Below are 12,238 nucleotides of genomic sequence, written 5' to 3' on the forward strand. Positions count from 1 at the left end.
GGAATGAATCAGGATACCCAAATCCTTGATTGTTGTTTCGCGTTGTAGCTGCACACCATTCAAATTATAGCCGAAATGATGAAGTGCATGTTTGCGGCCGAACGAGATTACTGAGCATTTAGTTACATTCAGTACCATACGTATAATGCGGCACCACTCAGCAAAAACTTCCATTTTTTGCTGTAGGAACATGTCATCTTCGGCCTTCTTGATCGTATAGTAAAGCCTCAGGTCATCGGCGTACGAGAGTTTCAAGCAAATTAGCACGAAATTAACATCGTTCATGTACAGCAAAAATAAAAATGAGCCGATATGGCTGCCTTGAGGAACGCCGGAACAAACAGAAAATGGTAGCGATACATGGTCTCCAATTTTGACGGACATGCTTCGATCGACTAGGTAAGAATGGAGTCAACTAAGAATTTGGGTATCCATTCCAAGCTTGTCAAATTTTGCCAGAGTGATTTGATGGTTTATTTTGTCAAAAGGTCAGTATATATAGCGTCAACCTGTTGGCCATCTTCTATTTGCCGAATTACGAACGAGGTAAATGACGCCAAATTCGTTGTAGTCGATCGTTTGGCCATAAATCAATGCTGTAGTGGTGAGATATAATGTGCGTAACTGAGAACCAGCTCGCGCAATACGATCAACTCAAAAAGATTCGAGGTGGCGCTGAGTGCAGCTATGCCACGATAATTTGAAACCAACCGCTTGCACCCTTTCTTAAAACCTGAAAAAACGTACGATTCTTTCCAGTGCATTGAAAATATTATACAAGTTCGATCACATGTGAATTTTTACTAATTTTAAACAGTAATTTACAAACAGTTCACAACTTTGCTTAAATTTCTAATATCAGCCACCCATTTCAAACGCATGGCTTCCAAAAACAGAACATGTTATTTAACATGTCACGTGTTCAACAGAAAAGTAAGTACTTGTCATAATAGGGGAACTAGTTCTATGAGTCATGGATATCGCCATTGTTAAACACGTCGAAATCATGTGCTCTGCTATCGGACCAAAGTCAATCTTCAACAGTACTACAAGCTTTACACATTATTTTACCTTGTCAATAGACACGACCGATTTACGTTGAAAAAAGAATATGGATCGAACTTGTGGATTATTTTCAGTGTGGTGATCGCACATTCATTTTTTTATGATAACAACGGTCTGTGGAGTACCGTGGTGGTATGATTTGTCCAGCCATTTCCCCAATGTGAAATGCCAAGGGGGGTGGTACAGGCGGTGTCGGCTAGCTTTGATTGTTATGCATTCCATCACGCTTGTTTTCCTTCATCGCTTCCACATCGCGGGTTCCGGTCGTCTGCAATCATTCAGTTTTGCGCTTGAAAAACCGTACGGACGTTGGTCGGCTACCTATAGATGGACAGCAGCGTTGTGGGAGTAGGTACGCAGTATGCGCGCGGTTTGAAAACATCCGCTTTGAATGGGTGGACGTTAGGGCGGTTCAAATTACAAAACTGGCTGAAAATCCAATCTCTTATATCTTCCTAACGATTACTATGATACAAATATAGCTCTGTGAATGTTGGCCTATACGCAACTTGGAAATTAGAAAATGTCCCAATTACTGTGATATGTATACGTAATGTGGAAACTAGCTTATCATATCGAAGCAAAAACTCAATCTTCAATCGTTAATGAACAAAGTTGCTGAAGAGAGCAATCCAATCCAAGTGGTTGGGAAAGAGATTTCCATCAATTTACTTATTACTATTTACACAGCTCCATGTACGATTTAAAGCCTGTAAACTTCTTCAAAAATCTCAATCAACATTAATTCAAAATATATTTGTGCCATCAGGAAATTTTGTCGTTGAAGCATGAGTAATGTGGTTCGAAAATTTCTGCAAGCTTCAACTTGGCTTGGATATGTTGTTCTACCGGTGTTAGAAATATTATTTTAGTTGCTTCATACATATTTTTTTTTAAATCTTCAGCTTTTTTTGGCCACTTTAAAATCCTCGCAAAATGCCTGAACATTTTTCAGAACATTGTTATGATCATGAGGATTGTGAGAAAGATATACAGCATTTGATTTGAAACGCCCTAGTGTACATACACTATTTTCATCTGCTGCATCAAAGCTATACGTCAGCCGCTGCACCATGCCATTATTGTTACAGAGTTGTGTTGATACATAAATACGGTCATGTACTACATATGGCTGCTCCCCGCCGCGTATACCGTTATGATGACGGTACCGGCGCACTAGACACCCGATGCCGATTGAAGTTCAAGATAGCACAATTACGCAATCGGATGAATTCGGGAAATATAGACAAGCGAGAGATAGACGATGCAGGCGAGAGAAGTGACCGTTTGCAGTTGGGAACCGCGTAACGAAAGTGAACAACTTTCGATTATCTAATGTGGGTTAGTTGTTTACAAATTGCTGGCTGGATTCCGATAAGCGGAATATGTTAACGTCAATATTTGAAGATTTTGTTGAATATTATAGAAACATATATCAGGGAGATAAAATTTGATTTGACTTACATTTGTAACGTTGGACAACAGGGGCGTTCACGTAAATCCCCATGTTTTGTTGTTTTTGGTCTGGAAGAATAAGAATGATATAAATTTTTATAAGAACCGAGATCGGACGTTATGTTTTATAAGTTGAGAAATCATAAGTAAACGAAACAAAGAATAATCGATTGTCAAGGAAGAGCAAGAACCGAACGAATCTACTGTGAACCAAATTATTACTGCTTGTTATAACCATTTTTGCCTGTGTGGTGGGCGGTAGAAGCTTTTGTCCGATCTCGGTTCTCCCTAGCAGTTTTCTTATAGGAAACGAGAGAACTGCCAGGAAGAACAATGGATGACTTCCAAATTTTTTGTATCAGAGGAATTCCTTCTGATTTCAAAATATTTCAGATTGGGGTCCTAATACTCATTATGGTGGGAGGATAGATAGCTCGACTTATTTAAGGATAAATTAACACAAAAAAAAGTTGGCGTCATGTTTCACGAGTGATTTTTTGAATTTGATAGCTATTTTTTGTTATCATATATTTTGAAGAACTAATTGAAAGAAAAAGTGAAATAGGGCACGATCAAGAAAAAGTTGCGCAGCTGCTTTATATTTGTATCGTGTATCGTGTTTAGAAGTAAAATAATAGTGACCTAAAAGTGACTTCATAATACAACTTTCAAAAAAATATGGCTTGAATCGAAATACATTGGTTATAAACATGGATAAAACCAATCTACATTTCATGTGCAATTTGAAATGCTGTAAAATGCAGTATTTTGAATTATTTCTTATTAGTTGACCATACAAGATAAAACTTAAATCCTTTAGAATGTATCTTTCTTAGAAATCTGGTCACCGAATCACAATAGGCATGAAGCATCATGTCGGGAAAAAGTATGCCTAAAAGATATTGCATTGGATATTTCCATTCTTTGTTTTCTACGGGCTGAATATGAGCATAATTTGTAGAGAAGGCTAAGTAGATTGCATGCGGTAGAAAACTTTCGGAAATTCCAAATTTATAAATCCCGGAAAAACAGATCTTCTGGTGATATTTTTTGATGTGTTTATAACAAACTTTTTTGCAAGAAATCATTGAAGATTTCTCAGCTGTCGTAGAGGTGAGCGAAACATAATTTTGGGAAAAACGCTTTTGAAATTTCTAGGCAAATTCCTGGTTTAAGGTGAAACATTTCGGAATTCAAAGATGGCCGTCACAATGGCCGACTTGTGCCCTTACTCACGTTTTCGAAGGCACTAAACTGGAGAAATAGTTGGCAAACGTTTGTGATCTTATTATTTTAAGCTTTCTGCTTGTGCACAAAGCCAAAATGAAAAGTGCACTGTTGTTGGATGGTGTCTTCACGACTAATCTCGTGCCTTTGAATTTTTAGTGCAATCTTGATTTCAAACTGTTTCACCTTAAGTGGAATCAATTTTGATAGAATACTTTAAAATGCGTTGATGATTTTCAGAGATTCCAGCGGAATCTGTCAGTAGCCAACATTAAAAAACTAAACCAGGGATCCTATGAGGCGTTCCTAGTTAAGTTCCTGTCTGGCGCTTTTTTGAATTTCTAAAGTAACTAAATTACTAAATAAATATCACCAAGCATTGAGACAAAATATTTGGAGCATTTTCAAACTTCTTAAATTACTTTGGTTGGAATTGAAAAGAAGCTTCACACTTATCTAAAATACAACCCAGGTTTCAAATATCTCGGCAAAAAATACAACCCAAAATAGTTTCTTTGTTTTCAGGATTTTTTCCATAAATTTCCACATATTCACACATTTTGCCAAATCATCCAGACAGTTCGCCTTCATTTTTGATTCTTTGATTTTGAGAACTGAAAACTTTTCTCGTATGAATGATTAAATTTTTTAAAAATTATTTATTAAATTAAAAAAACATTACTGGTTTGCTGTTCAAATTTGGAAAGCTAAACCAAAGTATTGATTATTTATACCATTTATGTGAAAAAAGTGACTTTAGTTACTTTTGATTACGAATAGTGACATTTCAGTGACCAGGTCAAAACCAGCCCTGCATAGTATACTGGATTACTATGATCTATTCTTCCCACCAGGAAGTCCATTGTTACCTGCCGAGCAGTCAGTAATGTATGTTGCATTATTATAATTTATATGTAATAAAGTGGCTTTTCGCTCTTGACGAGTTCGCTACTTGAAGCATGTGGTATGCAACCCAACTTTATAAAAGCGAATAACGAATTATCCTGACGTTCTGCTAAAAATATGATCCCCGACAAAGTTTTAATTGGTCATATTTAACTTGAGAAGGCGCATTTTTTGAACTTTTCAATAGAATATTCTGTCGAATAGCTAGATGGCTAAAAGCTGTGGCTTTTGTGTAGTAATCTTCGAATAAACTTCAGTTTGTGCACAGCAAATTTCTTTCAATTTTCTTTCAATCATTCCAAACTTTAGGAGGATGATATTCATAATAATTGACCTCAAAGGAGAGCCAAAAAATTGCATCAGTCAGTCAGTTAGTCAATATGCTAAAGAGTTTCAACTGAGACACAGCGCTGGATTTGGACATGCGGCAAAGTTGCGTATGGAACTTGAATTTTGAATGGGATGTCCGGCCCCAATAAGTTGACCTCTTTTTTTTCGAATTGATCTTAATTAATCCAAAAGTACTAATGCACAACAACTAATTATCAGATTTCTGATAGGAAAATAAATTATTACTTTGAATCTAGAAGGTTAGGTTCCAGTAAGAGTGCTTCTATTGCACCTTCTTCTGGAGCTCAAACTGTCTTCTAAAATTATTTTACACTTGAAATTGCACTGCCATATCATTCATGATTTTGTATAATAAGTTGAGGGCAATTTCCCCTCACCGATATAAAAGTAGGCCATTTGTCAAACCGACCAATAAAACGACCAAACTCTAATCTGTCCAATTGTCTGATAGAACCGATCTAAGTATACACTATTTTCGAAACATTTCAAAATCTTAAAGCTACTGTAAAAATTATCACTTATTATGATAACAAAATAATCATCTAATTAGAGACCAATATTATTCAGAACTTTTCAGATGTTAAATGCTCGGTAACTACTGCCAAACAGTAGATACTGAGTCAAAGTGTATACGAAGTCCCAATGGAAAGAGTAAAAACAATCTCATTGAAATTCTTAAAAAGTATGAAATATGTCTCGGTAGGAAGTACGAAATCGTTGGAAAATACATTAAAACCTGTACATACAGGGAGTTCGAAATACATGGAATGTCATAACCCTTTTCAGGGGCTGTGCCAGATCTGTAAGCTTAAACACTTGTTTAAGCCCACTTACACAGTAACTAAGCTCGCAAATTTCTTCCTAACTTTACATCCACTTTTCCTGTCCAACCAACTACATATCACAGTAACAGCCATTTACCCATGTACCCACAAGTGTAATTTATGTTTTCTGACGTAGAAAACAGACACCGCCGTCGTTGCCAGGCACGTCTTCCCACAGTCGGTCTTCGTCGCCACCCATCCATCCATCCGTCGGAGAATCTGCGCAATGCATCGCGCACCCGATCGGGATTTGAACACATGCATGGTCCCCCTCCCCCGTTCAGTTCAGTGCAGTGGACCGGTTTCGCTGCGGTGGTGCGATAAGGGGAGCCATCCTGCTGCCCTTCGCCTTCTTCGTGACGACGACGAATACGTCGACCGGTCGTGCGGAGTTTCACGTCACGAAACGAAACTTGACTGACTGGTTGAATCGTATGGCTTGCGTGGGGGATAGGGGGGACAAGGCGCGGAAGAAACGTTGGATGGCTGACTGGCTGACTGTTCGTTTGCTCGACGGACCGACCGGTTGGTATTTGGCGGAGAATTTATAACTGCTATGTACTCTCTGTCCCGCAGCCAGATGTATTTACCCACACAGACAGATGTGGACTAGGGTGTCCCAGAGAAAAATCGATGTTTGAAAAGTAAACCCTAGAGTGGAAGAGATGCTTATTTTTAGTATTACTGTAAAACAAGTCAATATTCTTTAAAAAAAATCGCTTATAAGTTTTGCCAAATCGATTTACCGATGTGGAAATACAAGCCAATGATTCAAACGGATGAGCCAACTCATGTATGATTTTTTGGCTGTTGTGTTGCGTGTTGTGAAAAATCTCAAGCATAAGACATGGGAATTTGATATTTTCGCAACGCTGTTCATTGGGCGAACTTCTGAACAACATTTTCTGTGTATGTTTATGCAAACATCACTATATACCTGGAAAACATATTCCTGTTATAAAAGTATCGTCATTTTGCATTTTAGTCAACGAATTTTTGCTCCACACTTGCTCCAAACTCTTGCCCCACCACTAAAAGCTCTAAAAGCTTGTTTTAGACAATTAGTTGAATTATGACAGTTTCGTATGACTCAAAATGAGTAAATGTTGTCATAAGGTTGATAAGCAAAATTAAAGCCAATGTGTTAAAGGTTCATTGTGTGGTGTTTGTTGCTTTTCAACTGTTATAACGGGCAGTGCTGGGAATGGTAATAGTAGTAGGCTTGAATTTCGCGAAAATCACGTGGCTCTCTCACTACAGTAGTTTAAAATCGTGAATCTTATTAAGTAGCCTATATTGGGTACATGATTTTCTCTAAATCAGTAGTGTCATTGAAGGCTCTAAATGCGGGAAATGCAGCGGGAAATAGAACATTTTTCTACAGTAATTTTGGGTTGCCTTAGCAACGGGTGATTTGCAATTTTCAAGGCTTTTTGCCTACAGCAGCGATGGGCGTGAGTTTCACTGGCTTTGCTGACTGTGATTGGTTTTGTTTGACTACTGTAGAGTGAATTTCAGATTTTTTCCCAACCCTGATAACGGGTTTCAGTCATACAGTAAAAATTAAAAAAAAAAACAAAGAATTCAGTATTTTTCATTAGAAACACTTATTTACACTAAAAAAAAATGTCAATGAATATTGGATAAGGGGTCATAATCAGCCGTACGATGCAACTCAAACGCAATGCTCTCACAAGAGTGCTGGAAGACACTAACGTCCATCTTCCGGAACCTCGTAGTCAACTGCTTCGTATCCTTGGCACGCCAATTATTTTTGTAAACTAGGACACTGAGGGAGCCGAACAAAACCTCAATGAGACAGCACTGGGGCTACTTGGTCGGGTTCCTTTCTTTCGGAACGTACGACAAAACCGTACAAAACTCGCAGACTGCTTGCTGTTTCGAAGCCATCTTTGATTGAACTGACAGCATCCGAGCGTAATGAAATATGCCACCCTGTGTGCTGCGAACTGAACCCCTTTTCATTTTCGAGCAAATCTTAAAACATGTTTCTTGTGACGAATTGGATTTGTCGTATTATTCCCTCAAACGTCACTTTAAATTATCCGTTTATTGAATTCCGCTCTCTGATCTTTCTATGGAGAGCTGAAATGCGTTCTATCTCGCATGACTTCCACAAAAAGGGTTATGTATTGAAGTCGGCTAATAATTCCGAGGGTTGGCTAATAAGATGTACAAACTCGATTCCTACCATCAATCCGAATAACATCCGAATATATTTTGGAGCCATCAATGGCGCCAGCATCTCAGAAACAACCAAGTATATGGAAACAAGTACGACGGTGAGGTTCATTAGCTCGTGTACCGAAATTTTCTAACAAATGTGATTTTAGTGCTAAAAATCATTACCACATTAAAAAAAATCGGCGGATTCCGTTTCGGGGTGAAATTGATCACTTGTCGATACGATTATTGTTAGTTTTTAAAACAACTCTACATATTGAACTTGACGTGAGTAGTGTGTGATCCTTTGACCGTGACGCTTGCTCCTGCGGGGGCGGGTGAAGCGGTCAAGCAGGATTAATCGTGTTTCGCGCGCAGTGCAGTGGGGGGGGGGGGGGGTGTGACGTGATTCGCGGGTTTATTTAGTAGTGTTTGATCCTTTGACCGTGACGCTTACTCCTGCGGGGGCGGGTGAAGCGGTCAAGCAGGATTAATCGTGTTTCGCGCGCAGTGCAGTGGGCGGGGGGGGGGAGAGTGGCGTGATTCGCGGGTTCATTTAGTAGTGTGTGATCCTTTGACCGTGACGCTTGCTTCTGCGGGGGCGGGTGATGCGGTCAGAATCGATCATGTTACGTGCGTAGTGCAGTGAAAAAGTGTGTTGTATTTTGTGCTGCGACGGAAGAAACAGCATTACATCCTGGTAAAATCATTCTTTATTAATATTTACTTACCTATTTCCATATGAAACTAAATACGTGCCAGGGTTGAAAATTTTATTTTCGATTCGGGAAGTGTAAACATATTTCAGATATCCATTTGATATCTGGGTGTTTTTATGCGGGGCTTACTGTATATGAAAATGACCTCAGAATGTGTGTGTATTTACTGCCATTCTTGAAATGGGTCGTTGGAATTTCAGTAGAGCTATCACCTTTCATCTCCTGGGCTAAAATTGTCTGCAGATATGAAGATATCGAAAGGTATCAATAAATACATGCATACAATTTTCTTCCATAAAAGCACTGCCGGTCAGTGGGAGGTGGATTGTATACACACACACACACACACACACACATCAATGGCGCCAGCATCTCAAACGCTTTCATTTTATTCATCGCTTAAAAAATAAAACAAAACTTTATCTCTGAGATTACAAAACTTCCTCATAATTAATTCATTTGGCTCCGGCAATCAGGCTCCCGCTTGACAAGCGTATTGAGTCAGTCCGCAGTACCCCGATGACACAATTTTTTAGGGAGTCCAGAGAGCAATTTTCTTGGAGAGGAAAAAAAATACGCTCGTTAATTACAGAAAGGTATGGAAATCATTCTCTTTTTTTACTGAACACCCGTCAGTTTTCCTTAAAATATTCATTATTCTACTAATGCCCTGATTAGAGTTACATATTTCTCAGGAGCACATAAATGTACTGACGAGCCTCCAACCAAACCGTCTCTCAGCTCATCGGAATCCTAGTGTGCTGCGCTAGATGGAGGCTCACGAAAATTCTAAAAGCGCGCGCTAGGTGATGTGCTCTCGGGGAGACTCGTCACATGCGCTGCTCGGCGCTATGGCTCGCCATCGGTATCCAAGTTGTGAAACAACTGCTTAGTAACGAAGAGCCTCTACAGCTATTTTCGCCTCATCATGCAGGTGTCTAGATGGCCTACATGATATGATCGAAGACTCGCGATTCAAAAGTTACAATTTACAATCCTCGTTGAAAACTTTTGTAATCACTTCAATTATTGCGCTGAATTTTAAACAGCACATGTGACGGAGCGCATGAGACCGCAGTGAGACACATCTCAAGAAAAATGAGGCGCACCAAAAAAGGTCTCACGATGTACAGCGCTCCCGTGCGCTTACAAGCAATGAGGCTCCTGCACCTAAGGCTACAGCACTTGCACAGTAACTCTAGCCCTGATCCCTTATTCTTGAAGCAGCTGTAATTCTGCAGGATAATCATAATTTGACTAGATTTCTGCACAGGCTCTCAGGTAAACATGATTTAGAAGATACATTATACATTGCAAGTCCTCGCGACTATGAATTTCATCGCGATTTATTCTAAGTGTTACGTATCCATCAAATTTATAGCCGGTTTTCAGAACGGGTTTGCCAAATCCGGTACATTCTGAACGGTCCAAAACACTTAATTTATAATGTTGAATATCAAATCTGAATGATTTATGTAAATTTAATTGATTGTCATTGCAAAGAAATAAATGCAACATGGCATTTCCCAAGAAATAGTCCTTTTTTACCCGACTTGACCCAGTGACCATCCGGAATAACTCCGGCCACAGAAATATTCCCGAGTTCATCTGGTAACTTTGAGAAACGAGATATGTTGGCCAGTACATTGACAAAAAAAAATGAATCCATGATGATAATAAATCTTCGAGCTGTTTAGTAGAATACCTATAAGTAGATGAAAAAACCGTATTTAGTTCTAGAACTCTAGTGGAATTAAATGGTATAGTACTAAATTCGTTTTTTCATCTAATTATTTGAATCCGTTACGTATTTGCTGAGCGGTAAGAGTTTTAATATTTTTTCTTTCACTCGGGCCTATACCGATTAAAAAAACACATTGTAAGAAATTAATATTTAAATAATTCATCAATTATTGGGAAAATGCTGTCACTTCATACCATCCAAACTTTGATGAAATTGATTGTCGAATAAAAGAAGATTTAGAAATTCTACTCTTAATGACACCATAAAGAAAATCATACGATTACCATAAATTAACAAACTATAATAAAGCAAATGTTATTGATTCTCAAGGGGCCGTCCATTAACAACGTGTTGTGCGGGGAGGGGGTGTGAGATTAATTTTATGAAATTATTTTTAATTTTCATGCAAAAAATCTTGCCATGGGGGAGGGGGCGGTCGAAAAACCACCAAACATGTTTACGTAATTAATGGACGGTCCCTAAATATTTCCATTATAAGTAAAGTCCACTATGTTTATAAATTAAATAATACTAATAATTTCATGCAGCGTATTCAATATATTCAGTTTAAACGTCAGTTATTCCATTATGAATGTTATTTACTATGGACCAGTAATTAACTTACGTCATGTGTGCCCGACATATCAAAGCAAGTGAAATTACGTAATTTTCTGTCACATTGAACGGAATATTGTTAGGATCACAAACATTTTCCTTCACGTTTGACGTAATTTTAATAGAATGACGTATTTTGAAGTACAAATACCACCAAATTTAGGTCAGTTCATTTTTTACATCAAGTAATTTTCTTACCATAAAATGTACGTCATATATAACATTAGTTTTTTCTTAGTGTGTAGTGAGTATGGTGTTCCAAATTTGATATTGTTTGTTACGACTGTAATGATGTATTCATGACTAAAATCTTGATAAATGGATAAATTGAAAATATGTGACAGGGCACTTGGGCACTTCCATGATTCACTTTGGCATGAGAGTTTTTTGTCGGAATCTTGTCAATAAGAAGCACTTCAATATGACGCATATTGTAGGTAAATATTAGCTCAGTAGTTTACAAAAAAACCTACTGCCCAAGTGAGTCAAAAGTGCCAAGAATAGGATCCAGCTCTTTATATTTCTCATTTACTCAATCGGCAGTATCTCGGCTTCTGGACAACATTTTTCTATATTTTTTTAAGTTCGTTTTATAAACAGTGCTAACAAATACGAAATAAAGACGTTTATGTCTTCTGTATTTGCCCAAAATTTCATTTATCAAAATAAACTCATCACCACAATGTTTCAAACACATTGCTGCAGTAGGCGTTGAGCTGGCAGGACGTTCTTTTTGCAACCAACTGACATTTTTCTCTGAATTTCAGGAGAGAAAATTTTCAAGTTGAGAGGATTTGGACCGTTTGTGATACGATTTGGAGAGAGGCTGATTATTGCTATTCCTGTGTGGTGCGGTAGGAGAATATATCCTGTGTGGTGCGGTAGGAGAATATAACCTGTGTGGTGCGGTGTTTGAAGATTTGGAAGCGGACGTTATTCGTCGGTATTTCAAGATCTCCTGAACAAGATTCAAAGGTGTGTTCGACTTTGGGTCATCTTTCCTGTGTGGTGCGAAAGAAGTAATTGCCTGTGTGGTGCGGAGGAAGTTATCAAGAGGACGTTACATCAAGTTTGAAGCTTGAAATCTCATCTTCGCGTGGAAATTTAAGTTTGGAGTTCCTAAGTATCTTTTTATTATTATTTTTATT

The 12,238-nt window shown here is 38.2% G+C and overlaps 1 protein-coding gene across 7 annotated transcripts in view; it reads right to left on the reverse strand.

Annotated features, from left to right (window-relative positions):
- Positions 1 to 12,238, reverse strand: part of LOC5569285 (interferon regulatory factor 2-binding protein 2) — a 66,703-nt gene that overhangs the window by 18,626 nt on the left and 35,839 nt on the right. For 4 of the 7 annotated variants that reach the window (XM_021853164.1, XM_021853160.1, XM_021853162.1 and 1 more), the window contains one exon: positions 2,530 to 2,589. The exons of the other annotated variants lie outside the window; for them this stretch is intronic. In XM_021853164.1, coding sequence (XP_021708856.1) covers positions 2,530 to 2,589 — 60 coding nt within the window. The remainder of the gene's footprint in view (positions 1 to 2,529; positions 2,590 to 12,238) is intronic. 7 annotated transcript variants of the gene reach the window in all.

The sequence above is a fragment of the Aedes aegypti genome, chromosome 3 (assembly GCF_002204515.2).
Source record: "Aedes aegypti strain LVP_AGWG chromosome 3, AaegL5.0 Primary Assembly, whole genome shotgun sequence".
Classification (NCBI taxonomy): domain Eukaryota; kingdom Metazoa; phylum Arthropoda; class Insecta; order Diptera; family Culicidae; genus Aedes; species Aedes aegypti.